The sequence below is a fragment of the Teleopsis dalmanni genome, chromosome 2 (genome assembly GCF_002237135.1).
Source record: "Teleopsis dalmanni isolate 2A chromosome 2, ASM223713v2, whole genome shotgun sequence".
Lineage (NCBI taxonomy): Eukaryota > Metazoa > Arthropoda > Insecta > Diptera > Diopsidae > Teleopsis > Teleopsis dalmanni.
In genome coordinates this window covers 102,394,539-102,415,299 of record NC_051847.1, presented here as the reverse complement: position 1 = coordinate 102,415,299, position 20,761 = coordinate 102,394,539, and the positions used below count along the sequence as shown (strand labels likewise).

The window sequence follows — 20,761 nt, the reverse complement described above, 5'->3', positions numbered from 1 at the left end:
TGATGAAAATGTGAAATGTTTTATTTGAAATCTGCTACAAGATTGGCAGTGTAACGATAAAGTTGGGAACGTACATAAAATTTAACTTACTATAAACATCACGATTGAGGGTAAGTAAGCGCATGAATTCATGTATTTGATAGATCTTGTGTGACTATATCGATTAAATTTCCAAACTGTAAAATGCGAAACATCTTGTAAATTCAGTCTAAGGCTCCAAATAATTATAATAAATAATTAACTAAAAACTCTAATTGGTGAAAGCGTAGTGCAAAAACAAAAAAGAATGCAGAATTTGTGTGAAAACTTATTACTTGTATTTGTTTGTTGTGTTTTATAATTAACTGTGAAAATGTACGTATTAAAAAAATTATCTTTAATATGATTTATAACTTTAATAAAATGTTAGGACGCTTGACCTGTGTAAAATTTGTAGTTTAAAAATCCTTGCCTCTCCCCTTTGGGAATGCATTATGTGTATTAGAATCATATCAAAAAATGTATTAATATATATACACATTTAAAACTGCCAAGTATATACTGCAGAATAAGGATATGCATATATGTATACTTATATATGTATATATATATATATATATATATATATATTTATTTATTTGTAGGTATATATGCATACGTATAAATATATATGTATATATTTGTAGATATATTTATATAGATACATATATATATGAATGTATATATGCGCGTGTGTTCTATATATGTACATATTGCTGTACAAGATGTAAATTAGTTGCAAATAAATTAAATGTTACTAATTCTTTAAAATGGCAACACTTCCGATTAATATATCGTTAAAAAGCAACATGGCCGCCATTGCTACATAAAGCTCCAGCAAGCAAAAGTTATGATCGCGTGAATTTTTTACTAAATATTAATCAATTTAAATCAAGTTATTAATTATTAATAATATATCATGCACGTGTTTTAAATAACTAGAAGTGAACTTAAAAAACAATAAATTGATCGACAATTCTGGTAATGCCATTTTAATTGAGGTGGTAACCTCATTGGTTGATATTTACTATCTAGTTTATGACTACGTAGTCGTTTTCAATATTGTTTGCTTAAAAATTTTGAATATGGATATAATGGTTTTAAATAAGTAATTACTGCATAAGAAATGGAATATACTATATGTAAATAATTAACGAAATGGCAAATTATTTCATGTCTTATTAAATTGACTTTATAATAATATATACAACAGATTTGAAAACGAGAAACGACGAGAAAAAAAAGAAGTGAAATGTATGAAAGAAAATTTTTAAGTATGCATGCATACTTTACAATTTCATCGTTTTGCATATGTGATAATTGTAAAATAGAATAATGTCAATAGAATTTAAGTTTTGGCGAATTTAAAAAGAAATAATTCCACAAACTTGTTTTTACTATATGTTTTAGCAATTTGTAAATTGTGTATATAGTTTTATAATAGGTGATTGCGTCAATGACGAACGATTATCAGTGTGCATGTGTGTGTGCGTATTTTTACAAAAAAGTTGTATGCAGGAAATTTGTTAAATTGAAAAAATATGTATTTTTCAAATTAATACTAATTTTAAAACGTATAAAAAAAATTTATTTGCTTTGCATAAAATTTATGCATATATAAAAATATTTCCAGTTATATATATGCTGTGTTTGTATACATAAATTGTATATCACATTTAAGGATGAATTACAGTTCATTGCTTTCCTCTTTGGTGGATACTACAAATTGTTTAAATCGGTTTAGGTTTATTTCTTACTAAATAAGTATGATCAAATATTGAAAATATATATATTGTATTGACTTAAACTTAAAAATAATTACCGCATAGGCTATGTACTACTTTAATTATAAATTCCAATATAGATTTAAAGTTATAATACAAAATATATTTTTAGAATTTTAAAACGAAATATGTAGTAATAAATAGTAATAATAATAATAATAGTAATAACAATAATAATAGTAATAACAATAATAATAGTAATAATAATAATAGTTATAATAACAATAATAGTAATAATAATAGTAATAGTAATAATAACAATAATAGTAATAATAATAGTAATAGTAATAAAATAATAAATCAAATAACTTTCAAATAACTTTCTTAGTCGAAGTTTTTAGATGAATGACAATATGATGTGTCCTAAGTAAATCTTTTGAACGCAGGGAATGATTCCTAAACGTTGCTATAAACTTTATTTGTTTAACAAAATATAGTCCAATATCCTTAAATTCGATCCAATTAACTCTTTCAGTAACAACTTAAGTTTTTTTTTTTCTATGTTCTAGCAAATTGCAAGCTAGTAAAATGCAGTAAGTAGCTCTTTTTTTAGAGACTGATTACAGAAAAACTGTGATTAAAAAATGGAAAATTATTTTTAGTCCATTGAATATGTATTAGAAAACTTCTTATATTACGATTTTGTTAAGAGGTTTTTTTTTATTTTTTTTTTTTTTGCTGTTTTACTATTTACTATTTTTCTTCTGATATTGTGTCGTATAAGGCTAATTGGTCAATTACTATAAACAATTCTTTCTTATAAATAAACAAAACTTGTTTTCTTTTGGCTATTTTTATTTTTTGCATTCTCACCATTTTTTTACTACTATGCATCATATTTTGTTCTAATTGAAATTTGGGACTGTGTCATTAGAAGTAGATTAGTCTAGCATTTAATTTGCAATGATTTAACTTTCGAATTATTTACTTTATTTGATTGAGTTCATTTTCCTTTTTAGCTTCTTTATTGTGTAGTTCGAAAACTGCTTTAATAAATTTAGTTATATCACTAATCAGCTGTTCAATTATGCGTCGTGTTATTGTTGAGATTAAAAGCCGATGTTAAAAGAAGTACACCCAAGGTTAACAAGACTACATAACACAATATATTAAGATGAGGAAAAATCAAGTAAGAGAGAGCGTATAAGTAGGGATGTTAAGCCTAGCTTATATTCAGCTAAAGTATTCTTGCCTTATCAGCGGCCTGAAGTCATGTGGACTACAGGTGTAGTTGGGGCACATATTTCGTGACAACTGTTTAGTATGTGGCTATATCTTGAACTAAAATAAACAAGATACTAAAATAACAAGATTCATCGTTTGAAGAATGAAGTTGGGAGGGTGGCTGTAAAAAGCTTTATTAGGCAATGGGGGTCTTGGAGATAATGTCCCCATATAGAGGACGGAAAATTCTTGCCTATAATAAACTTTACTGATTTTTTTTAATGTGTTAGAAGTTGATGAATTTATAATTCGAAGATAGATTTCAAAAGAGGACGGTTCTACATTTCACATCTAAACATAGGCAGGGTATAGTTTTTTATGGTTATAAAACTATGTCTGTTAGGCTATTGGTGGTTTTATCAAGTTCATGAATTTAGTAATTGTAACTATGAACTCATAAGTTCGATATTAAAAATCGTTAAGTAAAAAAGCTTTATGGAGTGTTTCGTTGGTAGTTATCTATCCCTTACTATCTCTTTTGTCTAATTTTTCGCTTTTTTCTGAAGTCTCGAAGACTTCAAAACAACAAACGTCTACATAAATTTTTACACAATAAATTTATATGACCACTTCTACGTTATGTCATTCGTTGATTTGTAATTTATTTTGTGATGTTATTAACTTTGCTTATTTTAGTGTAAGTGGATATCAAGTAGGAACTTGATGTTCACGTCTCGAATGTGTAGTCGTGGCTTCGCTTATACCTTGTTTAAGTACTCCTACAGTTGGTGGATCTAGTAATGGAAAGATAATTCGTACAATGCCATATGAATGTAAAACCAAACAAAGTAATATCGAAGTATGGTGTTTAACTGTCGATCTGTGCACGCAATATAGCTTTGTGCTGCATAGGCTTCGGATATTTTGAGCGTAAATATGTCGTGAGTGACTAAGCCAACATATTTCTATCTACAGAATAATAGCATTTAGCTGTAGCTTGCTGCTCCATACCCTGTTGGTTACAACGCTAGCTGTTGACTGGAACTGTCTATGATCTGTTGATGATTTGAACTCTGTAAAGTACTGTACGACTGCTAATGTATCATGACTAGCAAAAGTGCATAAGTACTACCACATCAGTCTATTATACTACTCTAATATATTGATTCTAAACAGTGTTTCTAATTAATAAATATAAATACGATGTTAACGCATTAGTAATTTTTAAAATATGCTAATTATACGTTCATACGTTTCATGTCAAATTCAATGAAAAATAATATAATCAATCTCAAAGTAGAGGCTAACTATCAGAAGTGTATTTCATAATTTATGACACTTAGTTTAGTAACATATAAAGTGACTTGTCTCATCAAGTCATTATTTTTTCTTGGTCGAACTTGGTATCAGTTTGATAATAGATACATTTCTACCTTAAAAACGAGTGTCACCAAATTCTCAGAAGTTTCTTGAGTATATTTCATTAGCCATACATAGTAACCTGTTGTTCTTAATGTTATATTATAACCAATTTGAAACATTAAGAATTTTCCATTGAATCTGGCATTTCAACTAATTCTTATCTATTTCAAAGTTGCTTACAGTTTAAAAGGATATATTAACTCTATATAACTCCAAAAACAAGTTTTGAGCACAAAGAAAAATATCCACATTGAATCTATAAATAATTTAAACAAAAAATACTACAGCATTCAAATAAACTAAAGTAATCCAATTAGACAGAAAATTTGAGGTTTTTATTCTCACAGAAATATCCTATATAAATAGTATATTTTCAATAACTAAAACCTCTAAATATTGCAATACTGCAATTGCCAATTGACAAAACACTACAAATGAAACATTCTAGCATTCGAAAGTGCAGCTCTTCAAAAACGCAAGCTCTTTTTATATCACCTATAAAAGCCATGATTGTGATGTGTGTGATAATGATTGTATTCTTATTCTGCAGTATCATGGTATGTTTTGTGCGAAAAATTGTTTTATTTCGAATAAAAGTTATGGATCATGGCAATTGGCATATCAACAGGGATAACGTTATAAAGAAGTTGTTGATCTTACTTCTTGTAGATGAAGGAACTCTTGATTCTTGCACACTGTTTTTATACAAATAATTAATAATAAAAAAGATGTAAAGGAATAAAAAAAACAAAGTAAAATAATTAAAAACATTAAATAAAAAAAATGAAATGAAATTAATTAGTAAATATACAAATAATAGAAAAAATCTGCGTACATACACAAAATTTTTCTTAATTTTAGCATGACTTATTTTATTTTTTCTGTTTTCACATTTATTTTATCCAAAAAAAAGCTACAATGAATTTTGAAAAATTAAATACAATTATATGCAAAAGCAACAAATTTTGAAGTAGAAAAAGTCTGCGTTCAATTCTTAATATTTAAATTAAAACAATTCAAATTAGTAGAAATCTAGAATTTAATAGCCTGTTGGAAAATCTCCACGTTTAATAACCTCTTTAAGGCGTCTCAACAGGCATGGACTCAACAGCTTTGCAGTGTCCTGTTTATTTACGTTTCTTAACATATTCTTGCTGGAAATCTTGTGCTGGCGAATCTTCTTTTCCATATAATCCCACAGATGTTCTATTGGGTTAAGGTCTGCTGATTGTGGTAGTGTTCGAAGTTGCCTAAGAGCATAGTACAGCAGCCGTCACTGCTGTATGTTTACCAGGTGTACCGGTATGATGCGAGCGTAAAGATACAAATTTTCCGACAGGGAACATTTGTTGTGAACGAGCCTTTATTTCTTTTTGTTTGTTTGCTATGACATGCGTAAAATATATTTAGTATACATCAAGTCATTGAACAGACAACATCATACTTTTTCATTGTGTTAAAAATGTCGAATTTTGTACCAGAAAGTGATGATTTGCGGAAAGCATTAATTTTTTGTTTTCATTTGAAGAAAAGTGGTGCAGAGTCGCATCGAATGCTTGTCGAGGCATATGGTGATCATGCTCTATCAGAAGTAACATGCAAAAGATGGTTTCAACGGTTCAGAAATAATGATTTTGATGTGAGAAATGAAGAACGTGAAAGACCGCTAAAAAAGATTGAAGACGCCGAATTGCAAACGATATTGGATGGAGATGACACTTTGGGTCAAAAGCAAATGGCAAAAATGTTAAATGTTGCACAACAAACAATTTCTGACCGTTTAAAAGCTATGGGAAAGATGCAAAATTGTGGAAAATGGGTGCCACATGAATTGAATGAAACACTTGTGAAATTTTGCTTCAAAGACACGTAAGAAAATCGGTTTTGCATCGGATTGTTACTGGCGATGAAAAATGGATTTATTTTAAGAATCCTAAACGGAAAAAATCATGGGTTAATCGGGGACAACCATCAACATCGACTGCAAAACCAGATCGATTCGGCAAGAAGACAATGCTGTGTGTTTGGTGGGACCAGAAAGGTGTGGTGTACCACGAGCTCCTAAAACTGGTGAAACCGTCAATGCCCGCCGTATTCACCAGACTTGGCTCCTTCCGACTACCTTCCGACTAAATACAGAAAAACTTTTTATAAGTAACTTGTTTATTTTTAATAGATCTATAAGTTTTAGGAAGACAATTTTTATGTAAAATTAAATATGTCGGAGATATAAGCAATCAAAGATGAATTTTATGGAATAAATCGTTATTTTTCAATCTTTGAGGCTCTTGGGGCACCATTTCCACTTATCCAATTGAACTAAAATTTTACACAGATTATTTTTTTTAGTAAAATGAACGGATCTGGGAGGTGCCGTCAACCGATTTTACGAAAAAAAAATTGCCCATATACCTTAATGGCACCCTAATATATATATATGTTTAGATTATTCCGTATTAAAATATTAATTTCAGAAGTAATACTTTAATCAATAAAACTTTCAAAAAAACAGGTCATTGACTTTCGATTTGTAAACAAAGTAATGTGGAGGAAGTATCAATGCATTAAGTTTAGTACTAACATCCATTTCGCATGAAAATTTGACATAAATCTACATATAAAAGAAAATTTCTGCAATATTTTGACTGACAAATTGTTTTCATATGATTTCATACGAATTTTCATACGATACGGAGGTTAGTACTATTCTTTACGCAATGTTTAACCTGATATACAGTGGCTACCAGCTTATTTGTTGCAGGCAAAAATTTTTTGAAGTTTTATTTTTTTCACAATATTTTGCAAAATTAAAAAAACAAAGTACACAGAATTAGAAAAAGAAAAAAGAAAAAAAAACATTGAAATTTTATTTTTGAGCGAAATTTAGTATTTTAGATAGGAAATTTCTCAACGTAATATAACACTTTGTACATAAAAATCGTGTGGAAAAAAGGGACGCAGAGAGGTCCCAATAAAATTTTTACAGTAAAAGAATCGAGATGGTTACTAAAACAAATTCAAAAGAATCCAATAATAAGCACTCCAAAGTTAGCAGACCTGTAAAGAAAAGATTTAAAAAAGGTTTGTCATCCTGAAATCGCGCGAAGAATATTGAGAAAATTATATTTTAATGGAAGAAGAGCTCGAAATAAACCTTTTATAAGTGCAAAAAATAGAAATAAAAGGTACAGTTTGAACAAGCGCATTTAAACAAGACTCGAGCATTTTGGAGAACTGTACTTTTTGTAGACGAATTTAAAATAAACTTATTTGAATAAGATGGAAGATCTTACGTATTACGCAAGGTCAATTCTGAGCTGAAACCATAAAATTTACGTGGTACCGTAAAACGCGAAGTTGGTCATGTTATGGTTTCGGCATGAATCTCTTCAAATGGAATAGGTAATTTGGTTTGCATACTTGCTTAAGAAAATTTGATTCAAAGTGCAACGAAATTGAAGATTGCAGATGATTTTTTGTTTTTACCTACACAACGACCCTAATGACAAGTCAGCATTAGTACGATCCTGGTTAATTTGGCAATGTCTACACTTTCTTCAAACTTCTACACAATCGCCAGACTTAATCGTTATCGAAAATGTGTAGTCCCTTTTGAAGAAATATATTAGAAAATATGACATTCGTAACAAATTTGACTTAAAAACCGCTTTACAGAAAGAATGGAGTAAAATAAGTATTTGTCTGCATCAAATAAACTGTGAGCTACTGTACGCTTGTAATCAAAAACGATTTTTTTTTCTGTGAAGATCAAATATGAGGAAACATATGGTTTTAGATAAAACATATATTTAAATAACTTTAATGAATGTATACTAAATTAAGTTACTGTCTTTAATATTATATTTTATTAATGCTATATTTTTTTTAATTCTAGTGATATTACGTACTTCTACTCTTTTTCAAGTCATTTATCATATAAACGGTGATTTATTCTTAAAAATTTAAGAAAAATTATTGAGGCGTGCTGGTCGTATTAAAAATTACGCAACTATTGTAAAAGTAATACTTCATATAAAAATATCAGTTTCAATATATTTATAAATGGATACTACATATTGATGCACGACAACAACGAACATTTGTTTGAGTCATCGAATTTTAACATTTGGAGAAACTCGTAAAATGCTAGCAGCTAATTTACCAGTATGCCAATATGCTGGAATGGTAAGAAAAATATATGTATACACGGCACTCGGGGTAACGTTAAAATCAAGGGTGTTCACGATTAATAATTAGTTCACGTTTATGAATGGTCAACCCTAATGCGACAAATAGAATCTTTATTTTATTATATTATTGTCAGAAGGGCAAAACATTTGATATATAAAAACAAAAATAAAATTAATAATTTATTTTTTTTATTAAGATAAAATATATGAGGTAGCATTCATTAAACTACAAGTGCTTCATTTAAAAAAATTGTTATTTTTTTTTTCTGCTTTTTCTTCACTTTGATTAACGTTTTCACATTCAGCACAATCCAGCAGAGTTTGATTAACGATTATAATTGCTTTATTGAGTTGTCTTCTCTGACTGTCATTCATAAAAATATTTTAACTTAAATTATAAATGGTCGACAAAGAGGAATCAACATGAGGGTTGAATGCATGAAAATCAAGTGTTTGTATCACTAAATTTTCAATTTATAAACTCATATTTTTTCAAAATCTTCATTTGTTTATTCAGTATTTAATTATCTCTGAACTGACTTTTTCATGCAATATCTTGGATATTCCAGTATCATTTAATATTGCATTCTGTTGAACTAATCCGTATGCATTTTTGCCGATTTCTGAATATTAAGGTACAATTTGTTATACTGACTAGGTTGATTTGTATTAATGGAGTAACTTTTGCTATTTCACTCAGCTGATAGCGTTGTTTATCAAAAATAAATTCTTTTATCGGCATTTTTTTTACGTAACCTGAAAATGTTCCAGTTTAAAATTTTAGGACCTAAACTTTTTTCATATAATCCATTTATTCTTGTATAGTTTTCGCCTTTTGTTATTGTTGTAATCTGCTTGTGTAGTTCCTTTATCAGGTGTTGAGAACGGTACTTGGTTATCGATAACGACGAGTAGCTCCGGAACGTAGACTCGGTCGCATACTGTCACACCATCCAAGAAGACTAAGACTTCCAAGTTTTCTTGTTTTAAATTCTACATTCGATATTTGTGGAAATGTCCTTTCTTTAGGCATACGTAAAAGGTTTACTTTTATATGCCACCTATTAGTGGATTAATTCCAGGGATAAGATAATATATATTCTATTTTTCTGGTCCGTTCCAAATATTTTTCACAGTATATTTCTTCCACATATTGTTAACTTGCTTATTTCTGTATCTAATGAATCCACTATTCACACCATTAAATTACTACTGACAGTTAAATTTTTTTTATATAACAGCTCTTGATACGTTTTCAGATAGCATAAATTTTTTATGCTGTAGTAGAACTTATATCCAGCTTTGAATATTCATCATCATTGTGTTTTTACCGTTGCAAATCACTCCTAATTATTTGCATTTACTTACGTCTTTGAATTCGTATGTACTCATTTTTATCAAATTAGGTGTTACTTTATTTATCGATATGATGTAATTAAAACATAGTCGTCTACTTGCATAATTGCATTGAATTATTTAATAATATACTTTATTGGTTTACTTCATTAATTGTCGATAATGCTTTATTTAAAATCACGTTAAAATCTGTTGCTGTTGTTCTCTAATTAATATAATAATTAATTTGTAGCATAAATGATTTATGAAATCATTCCTTATAAATTGTAAAAGTTATCCATAAAGATTTTTGATACAACTTTTAAAAACCTCTGTGTTCCGGACACATTAAAAATATAATAAAGTTATTCGTTATTTTTGATTTATACGCAGAATTTTCAGAAGTCGATATGAAGTTTTTTCGCTACACAGTTTGATTGTTACTAACACAGAAATAATATTGGCGAATTACATCTAAATTTCTAGAGACACTCAAATCTCATCCAAATCGTCATGTTCGACATTTATATTCTGCAACTGCACTAAACCGTATTAACAGAAATTCATTGCTATATATGAATAACCTAGATCAATAGCATATATATATATGTTAGTTCTTTAAGATTTAAGATAATTTATAATTTATTTCTTGAACTGAACTCAATGTTTCACAATATATGTTTAATTAAAAGACTTCAATAATTTATCTTAAAACCTTGAATAACTCATTGATCTAAAGGCTGGCAAAGTGATGAAGAAGTTATGTTCTTTGGTGGAAAAATTAGTTTAATATTTTTTAATTGTAGATCACGAGGGTGTTTTTCTCTTTTGTTACTCCATTTTTCGTTTAAATTGGTCACTGTGTCATCAATTCGATTTTCATCCGTGCTTTCTTATTTGAGTGCTAATTTATTAGTAATTTTTTAATTTCAAATTATGCAAACGCTCTGAGGTAGCTTTCCCACTTACAAATGGTTTTTTTTTCACTCTGGTCATATTTGCACAAAAAACGAACTATGCCTTTTTTTCGATAGTTTGCCTCTGTGGTACGCTTCATTTTTTAATGCCAATCTGAATCTGATTTTGAAAAATTAATTTATTACAAATTATTTTTTTCGTATGCGTTCACAATTTCAATTTTTTTTATTTATACTATGATTTTTCTCCCTGCCATTCTAATGTTTGGAATTCAACGTGCCAAAACTGAATGGAATTAATGGAAAATGAGTGTACGAACGTGAAAAGTACAACACCTTTTATGTGGAAAGTCCCCAATGTTCATTAATTCTGATTGTCTTAACATTTTTTTAAGTCGATTGTTTATTTTGTTCGTTACTTAGGAGCTCACGTCCGGCCAAGAGTCCACCCAAAAGGGTATACGTTGTTCTGAATAATAATAAAAAAATTTGATTTTAAAAATATTGTTCAATCAAGAGAGGTGTCTGTTAAAAGAGTTTTTACCGTATTTCTTTACTTTTGTATATATATCTCATTAGGGTAACTACTATATTTTAACTTAAAATGAACTTGTAAACTCGTATATATCAAAAGTTTTAGTTTGTATTTGATTTTTTCTTGTGTTTGTATGATATGTTTATAAAAGTAATTTCTTTTTTAATACAGCCTCCCCAAAATAACAACAATAGTGGTGTAAATAATAGTAGTAACAGCGCTAATAATAATTGTAACAGTGGTGGCGGAATAATTACAAATAATAATGGCATCAACAGTAATAGTGGTGTTGGATTAATTGGAGGTGGAACTTCAGCTGCAGCAGCTAAAAACCAACTGGAACAATTAAATACAATGCGTGAAGCACTATTTTCTCAAGATGGATGGGGATGTCAACATGTAAATCAAGATACCAATTGGGAAGTTCCAAGCTCACCTGAACCAGTTAATAAAGACCCGTCTGGAGGGACACCATTATGGAAACCTACTATTAATAACGGCACTGATTTATGGGAATCTAATTTACGAAATGGTGGACAGCCACCTAGCCAACCTATTCAAAAAACTCCGTGGGGGCATACACCTTCATCGAATTTAGGAGGAACATGGGGTGAAGATGATGATGGTGTTGATAGCAGCAACGTTTGGACTGGTTCAAATAATAATGCATCTACCAATAGTGGTAATGTTGCTAATGTAGGTGCAACTGGATTGGGAGGGAATTCAGCAAGTAGTAGTTCTCAATGGGGCCAATCTTCTGTAAGTGTAGGCGTAGTTAATAGTAATACTGCTGCTGTAGGTGCACAAACTGGGACTTTAGGTGTATCTTCTGGTAAATATAATCAAGCCTAAGCTACTATTTTTCATTAAAAATTATGTCAGTTTCCTTTGTAGGTAATAGTGGCTCTACCAACGTTGCAGTATCTGGCACCGCTAGTAATATAAATCATGGAAATAGTCCTGGAAATGGTTGGGGCGATCCACGAGACTTACGTAGCGGTCCAATTATGGGTACAATGGATATGCGAAATGTTGATCCACGAGATCCTCTAAGAGCGGCATCTGCTGGTGATCCTCGTGACATTCGAATGATAGATCCTCGTGATCCTATACGTGGAGATCCACGTGGTATATCTGGTCGGTTGAATGGAAATTCTGAAATGTGGGGTCAACATCATCCAGTAACTCATAATCCAATGACTAGTATAAATAAAATGGTGGGGCAAGCTGTGAATACTGGCAGTAATATAGGACCAACCGTTGTATCAAATAACACTGTATCAAATTTAGGGCCCGGTGTGGGTTCAATGAATGTCGTTGCTGGAGTTACAGGAAATGTAAATACTCAATGGGGTGTTGCGCAGACAGTCGTGGGTGCAAAAGATATGAATTCAATACCAACTAAATCTGTTACCGGTTGGGAAGAACCGTCACCACCGCCACAGCGTAGAAATCTAACTAACTATGATGATGGGACATCGCTATGGAGTCAACAAGCTCGTGTTCCTGGTGGCACTGCGCATTGGAAGGATATTTCCGACCCTATAAATCGAAGTCATTTAATTCGAGGTACAATAACTCAAAATACACAAAATTCAGTAGTTCTTGGATTAAGTGGAAATGGAGGCACTGGGTTAGGCAATAATCAATCTGGAGGCATGGCAGCAGCCGTTGTCAATTCTACTAATCACATAGGTAATGTTGGTCCTCAAACACGATTGGCTGCAGTTGGACCTCCACAACATAAAACAGATAATACTATGTGGGGCGTCCATCCGAATAGCACTGGGCGTAGTACTAATTCATGGGGTGATGATGGTAATCATAGTATGAATACGAACACAGGATCAAACTGGGTTGATGAAAAAACGCAACAAATTAATACTAATGTTGGTAATGTCAATGCTTGGAATGATTCTGCGCCATCTTGGAATAAAAATCAAAATAAAATGCCAACGGGCACGACTGGGTGGGGCTCAGGGCCTAGTGAAAGCAACGATTTAAACAATGACTGGTCTAACCACAATCCAATTGTGGGTAAAACGCATCAAAAACTCGGTAATGTTAACATGGCCGTAACAAATTTAAGTGTCGATATGATAAAGCAAAGCAAGCAATTTCGCTTATTAGTAGATGCTGGATATAAAAAGGACGACGTCGAGAGAGTACTTTTGGCAGGAAACGTGTCTGCTGAGGAGGCTGCTGAAGTATTGCGTACAAATGCATCAATAGGCCTTGATAGTAGTGGGTGGCGACGTCATGATGAGAGTCTTAGTACCTATGGCGAACATGCAACTAACACTGGCGGTAATGTTAGCGGTTTTCATGGACGTTATCCAGCACCGGCAACTCAACCTTCAATGTCATTCCCTCCGGTATCAAAAATGAATTTTATTTATTTATTTTTCAATACTATTATATAATATTTTAGAACAATCTTTTGAATAATATGGGTGCTGCTGCTGTACCGAATGTGGCAAACAATCCCAATTTGTCTAGCATAAATTCTATGCAACCAATGCAAATGAAGAGTTTCTTAAATCAAGGTCAGCATACTCTTACATCTGGTGGGCCTCAGTCTGTTAATGCGACTTCAGTAGGATTTGCGCAGGCTAGTAACGTACCAACAGGTGTTAATGCTGTTACCAATACTAACAATGGACCATCTGCTCAACAACTACGTATGCTGGTGCAGCAAATTCAATTAGCTGTACATAGTGGTTATTTATCTAACCAAATATTGAATCAACCGTTAGCACCTGCTACGCTTATATTACTCAATCAACTGCTTAGTAATATAAAGGTATTAAACGTCATTGTAATGCCGTATTTAGACTAATTATGTTTTATTTTTTTATAAATTACAGCATTTGCAAGGGGCTCAGCAGACATTATCGCGCAACACCAACAATATACAAATAAATACTGCAATTACCAAATATAAGCAGCAAATACAAAATTTGCAAAACCAAATAAACACACAACAAGCAATTTATATTAAACAACAACAGAGCCTTCAACAACCTTCTCAACATCCTATAGCGCATGTAAACAATACTGAGTATTTAAGAGGACAACATGAAGCTATTAACGCTTTGCAGGGTAGTTTTTCGGATATGACTTTAAGCAAAGTAAATTGAACATATAACTTATTAGAGAAAATATACAATACAGTTTTATTTATGTATATAATAGACCGGCAGTTACCAAGGTACTCCAAGTCAGCAATCCAGACTAAATCAGTGGAAACTTCCAGTATTAGAAAAAGATGTAACAAATGATACCACAGATTTTTCTCGCGCTCCAGGCGCAACTAAACAATCGCTTGTAAATACTGCAAATGTAAATAACATAGGCCCCCTAGGTATACAAAGTGATGGGTGAGTTAAAAAAATTGTAATCAATTTTATTAAGAAAATACATAAATATAACATATATATAGTACTTGGTCCGCTGGAAGAAATATAGGAGACGGTTGGCCAGATTCCGCAAATGATAACGAGAATAAAGACTGGTCTGTTGCACAAACATCAGCAACGGCATACACTGATTTAGTGCAGGAATTCGAACCTGGAAAACCATGGAAGGTAATAACAAAAATATATCATTTTTAAATGAAGTTCTAGACATTTTAATTTTAAGGGTTCACAGATCAAAAATATAGAAGACGACCCTAGCATTACACCGGGCAGTGTTGCTAGATCCCCATTGTCTATCAATCCGACGCCAAAAGATGCTGACATTTTTGCAAATGCTAGTAAAAACTCTCCGACTGATTTACCCCCTCTGAGTTTATCTTCATCAACATGGAGTTTTAATCCGACTCCTAATAGTCAAAATTTTTCAAGGTAATATTTATGTGTTATTTTTGTTTATTATATTGTTTCTTGGTAATATTAATTACAACGTTGTACTAAACGATATATTAAGTATTAAATTTTCCATTTTCAAAATAATTAAGTTACCTGAATTTAGTTTATAAAGTCAATTATGACGGGAAGAAAACTTATAACACCCTATTAGTACCTAATTTTACTAAATAGTAATATTCAAAAACCTTTCTATTAGTATAAGAGTTTTCTTTCGTCATAATTTACATAAAAAATAAAATTTGATTTAAATTTAAATAAAATTTATTTAAATTTAATTGTTAATTAAATATGAAATTTATATAGGAAAAAATGATCGATTACTAAACCGTCTCGATATAGTAATCGCAAAATAATATTAAGAAAACTTATATCCAAATAGGAATCTCTGTGCAAAAAAAAGTAATGTAATAATATGCAATAATAATCGCAGTTGTAACCCTGGTAACAATTATTAATTGACAATAATGAACAGGTCAAAATAAATCCAATTAACAAAATTAAAATTTTGTGACTCACTACTATTCGAAAACCCTCAAATTAAAATAGTTGTTTAAAGATGAAATGATAATTTGAACAGTAAAATAAATGTTCAAATAATTTGATTTATGTGATCGGCCTATACTTTTACTAATTAATATATAATTAATAATGTTACTAATTGAAGATATGAATGTGGAATATATTTGGTTTTAATAGGCTGGTACCACAAACTCTACAAAATGTTGTGTGAGAAATGTACTGAGTTTTGGTGATATTGGTTACCAAAATCATGCCATATTTGTCATCACTGGATTTTTTTTTGTGGACCTAAATAAAGTGTTACGAATTTGTGAACATTTTTAATGTTTTCCGGTGTCAACATCTTTTTTGAGCGATCAATTTGTTCGTGTTCAGCAGCATCAATGTTATTACGGCCGTATTTTAACTAAGTGAACCACTTTTCTACCATTACTGTTGACAAAGCAGAGCCCTGGTAGCACTTATGCAGCGAACCTTTGCTATTATGGTATTTTTTCCTATTAGAAACCAATGACAAATCAAAGCATGAAATAGCGTTGAATCCTAAAAAACCTGTAACTAAATAAGTAATCAAACATTATAAAATTTTAATAGCTATCATGCAAAAGTTGGCAGTTTTTATATATGATCATGTATACTTCCAAAATTCATGTTAACTAATCATAAAAAATACGAAGGGAATTTTGTGATTACGCTCTTTATTGAATAAAAAGTATCAATTCTTTGCCTACAAACCTGATTGCGGTTTATATTTCCCTGTCAAAAAAATTTGTTTGTAGAAAAGGAGAACACATAAAAGAACTACTATTTTGTTATATAACATAGGGCAAATTTAATTATTTCTTGAGATTTATTTTAAAAGGCACATATATAAAGCCTTTATGATTACTACATACCCAAATACAAATATAGACAAATTTTTGTTGTACATTTTTGTAATAATTGTTATTTTCTGCTAGGTAATTTCTGATAGGTAATCATAAAATCGAAAGTTGTGATATTGAAAAACTAAAAGAGTGTCTTAAATATGGTAAGACGCCATTGGGTATACCTCATAAACAGAATTAGTAATAGATATTTGAAAACGAAAACACATAACGGTATACATTGTGACCGAAAAGTTTTCGGAAATTCTCATTTAAAATTCGCGCGCTGTATATTTTTCGATATTTTAAGTTTTATGTAGTTTGGCAGCACTTGTCCTTAATTACTATGCCAAAAATGAGCGCGATCTGTCAGACAGTTCGTTTACGGCAGCTGTTGAAACCAGTTCACCTCAGTAGTGCGTTGCGAAAAAAACAATGGAAAAAAATATTGATCAAAGAGTTTGCATCAAATTTTGTGTTTCGAACGAATTTTCGTGTGCAGAATCGTTGCGAATGCTACAAAAGGCTTATGGGGAATCAGTTTTATCGAAAACTCAAGTTTATGAGTGGTACAAAGCCTTTCAGGACTGTCGTACGACCGTCGAAGACATGCCGCGTTCTGGACGACCTTCGACCTCTACCACCGACGAAAACATTGAAAAGGCAAAGGAAATCGTGTTCAAAAATCCTCATGTGAGTGTTAGAGAGATAGCACGAGAGCTAGGCATCGGTCGTGAGATGGCTCGTTTGATTTTGGTGGACAATTTGTGTATGCGACGTGTCAACGCTCGGCTTTTTCCGATTCACCTCAATTTGTTCCAAAAACACCATCGTGGACAGGTCTCGTTAGACATGCTTGATCGTGCCAATTCCGATCCAACTTTCATGGAACGCATCATAACGGGTGACGAGACATGGGTCTACGAGTACGACATGCAAACAAGCCAACAATCATCGGAATGGAGAGGAAAAGACGAGCCGAAACCGAAAAAACCACGCCAAAGTCGCTCGAAAATCAAGGCAATGCTGATTGTTTTCTTCGATATTCGTGGTGTGGTGCATCATGAATTCGTCCCTGAAGGACAAACAGTCAATAAAGCCTATTATTTGACTGTTTTAAGACGTTTGCGTGAAAATATCCGCCGTAAACGGCCTCAATTGTGGAAGGATAATTCATGGATTTTTCATGACGATAATGCTCCCTCGCACCGAGCCAACATTATCAACGATTTTAAGGCCAAACATTCAATAAATACCATCGAACAGCCCCCGTATTCACCTGATCTTGCACCGTGTGACTTTTTCCTGTTTCCCAAACTCAAATTACCACTCAGAGGAACGCGTTTTGAATCCATAGAAGACGTAAAACAGAATTCGCAGAGGAAACTCAAAGCCATACCGGAAAGCGCCTATAAAAAATGTTTTGATGATTGGAAGAAACGTTGGCATTTGTGTATCGCTTCTAATGGAGCATATTTTGAAGGAGATAAAATAAATATTGATGAAGATTAAGAATTTTGCGTTTTATTTAAAATTTTCCGGAAACTTTTCGGTCACAATGTAGAAATTATCAGTAATATCCTGTCATTAGTTTCAGCAATGACCGAATCTACGTCTTAAAACCATTTGTTACCGTACACCACACAAGCGTGTATATGTTTGTCATGCATTTGTTGGTTTGACATTTATGTTTTTCTAAGATCCCAATCTCGGTTATATTGTTTCTTTTACTTCTTTTAATGCTGAATATTAAATCAAGCCCCCCTGGAATGGATCATAATTTTTTTTTATCTAGGGTGATGTATATACTATGTAGTGTGTATCTGCCGTTTGAATATCTGCAAAAATTTTACATTTGCGATAGTAGTTTCTACGATGCTACTTCTTGGGGCATAGTACATATTCATTTAGTGGCATAATATGATGTGGTTTCAAATTGTGGATTATAAACTAATCTTAGCTTTAAATAAGTATAATAAATCATCAAACATACAATTTCATAGATTAGAAGTTGCTTTTATTTTCAAGTTTTTTCGTTGCTTTTCCTAATTTTAACAGTATTTATATTTCAGTAAGTCCATATTTCTAATAAATTGCAAATGCAGTCTTAAATAAATTGACTAAGTCACTTTTGAAATCAATTTGAAGAAATTGAAAGAATACCTGTATTGATACATTGATTACTCTGCAAACTAGAATTAAAGGCATATGTGACTACTTTGAATAATTTCTGATATAAACGAATTGGAATAAATATTACATTCATATTATTTAAAATAAAATATTTCAAACTTTATATTTCACTTTTGATCACACATAATGCGATCTTGCATCGGCAATCTTTTGTTGTTATTTGCAAATATTTCATGTTTGGATTATGTAGAACTTATACTATTGAAATGAAATTCTTCGTTATTTATTAGACATTAATATACTTATGTAATGTAATAAGTGTTGTATAACGAATTAATATAAAAATTTATTACTCAATTTTTCTATTTTTTAGTTGGTCTGAAAATGCACCTCAGTGTGCAACTTCAGAACTTTGGGCAACCCCTATTAACAAAACATCACGTGGACCACCACCTGGATTAGGTTCTAACAAGAATAATGCCAGTGGTGGAATGTCAATTGTTGCAAACCAGAATACAACAGCTAATAATGCAAACGGCTGGTTAGTTGGAAGTAGCACAACACGTGGAGTATCAAATGTTAATTCTAATTGGGCTGGTACAAATACCAATTGGAATACAAATTGGTTACTAATTAAAAACTTAACTTCTCAGGTATTAAATTTAATATAATTTATTAATATATCTTCTGCATGATTATTTTTTGTTCAAGATTGATGGATCGACATTACGTACCTTATGCATGCAACATGGTCCACTCATCAGTTTTCATCTTTATTTAAATCAAGGAATAGCTTTATGTAAATATGCAACACGTGAAGAAGTAAACAAAGCACAAATGACTCTTAATAATTGTACGTTGGGTAATACCACCATTTGTGTAGAAACACCTAGTGAAAATGAAGTTCAAAATATTTTACAACATATACCACAATCATGTTCTAATGCCGGTACCAGCACTAATAACAGTGGCGGAGGGAATGGTGTTGGAGGCAGTAATAATATTTCCACTACAAATGCCAGCAGTGGGAATGTTGTAAGTGCATCGGGCAACACAAATGTTAGTGTAGCTAACAGTACTGTGTTAAATGGCAGCAGCAATACCTCTATAGCAGGTAACACTCAAGTAACTGGTGCTCCTAATTGTAATATCAATAGCGGAAATAATAGTAATGGTAATGGGGGAGTTACTAACGCTATTATCACAACTAATGCAAATACGTCTTCAGTTCAAAACTCAACTTGGCGTCCAAATCAACAAAATCAAACTAGGCCAACAGGTAGGGAAACCGATTTTGATTACATTTCCAAATATGTTTGCTCCATTGTGGATGATTAAATATTAATTCAATCTTAAAAAAGCGATGGTAAATTTTTGCTAAGCATGAGATTGACTGATAGATGAATGGACTTAACATTAATTATTTTAAAAATAACGCTTTTTTATTATTTGTATAGGTTAATATCTATGTTGATAATAATCGTATTATATAAAAAAAATTGTAAATATATATATATATTATCACACACATATATATATATATATATATAAACCTAAAAAATTTAAGTAATTACAAAACAAATATATGATAATTGATGATACTATAATTAAGATACTAGATTATAAGAGTTATAAAAGTATAATAAATCATTCAATTTAAATAAAATATATTTGATGTAAAAATTAAAACTGCTGTCATCTGATTTGTGATTAAAGACAGTACCAAATAACTGCTCCAACAATATCTTGTCTATGTAATTAAGCAATACAAAAATATGGAAACCTAACATGATTTCAACCACAATTTAAGAATAACCGCTTTTAAATTCTGTAAGAAGTCGCATTTTGCATTTCAGTTTTTAATGTTGTTGTTTACTGTTGTATTATAAGATGTTTTATAATTAGGTGAATAATTGAAGTATCCACATAACATATTTATGTCTAGCTAATTATTTTTTAATGGCGTCATAATTTTTCATAATAGTAAGATGACTCTTTAGTCAATT

The 20,761-nt window shown here is 31.1% G+C and overlaps 1 protein-coding gene across 4 annotated transcripts; it reads left to right on the top strand.

Moving 5' to 3' along the window:
• Window positions 1-185: 185 nt before the first annotated feature.
• On the top strand, window positions 186-20,269 carry LOC119683207 (protein Gawky). 4 transcript variants are annotated; one of them, XM_038096838.1, is made up of 11 exons: window positions 186-354; window positions 8,284-8,573; window positions 11,537-12,197; window positions 12,248-13,740; window positions 13,797-14,168; window positions 14,233-14,496; window positions 14,561-14,745; window positions 14,808-14,952; window positions 15,017-15,213; window positions 19,129-19,408; window positions 19,467-20,269. In XM_038096838.1, exons 2-11 carry the CDS (start codon window positions 8,532-8,534, stop codon window positions 20,091-20,093), a joined length of 4,266 nt encoding a protein of 1,421 aa, XP_037952766.1. In that variant the 5' UTR covers window positions 186-354; window positions 8,284-8,531; the 3' UTR covers window positions 20,094-20,269. The 4 variants fall into 4 exon arrangements, with proteins under 4 accessions (XP_037952766.1, XP_037952767.1, XP_037952764.1 ...); XM_038096839.1 differs by having other exon boundaries at window positions 187-354; window positions 12,260-13,740; window positions 15,008-15,213; window positions 19,467-20,268; XM_038096836.1 differs by having other exon boundaries at window positions 187-354; window positions 15,008-15,213; window positions 19,467-20,268.
• Window positions 20,270-20,761: the final 492 nt, after the last annotated feature.

Bases quoted from the DNA above. Each gene is read 5' to 3' on its own strand.
- LOC119683207 (XM_038096836.1), top strand. From the start codon at position 8,532: ATGCTAGCAGCTAATTTACCAGTATGCCAATATGCTGGAATG. The intron at 13,741-13,796 runs GTATCAAAAATG...ATAATATTTTAG, and splicing joins CTTCAATGTCATTCCCTCCG to AACAATCTTTTGAATAATAT. The intron at 14,497-14,560 runs GTAAATTGAACA...TGTATATAATAG, and splicing joins CGGATATGACTTTAAGCAAA to ACCGGCAGTTACCAAGGTAC.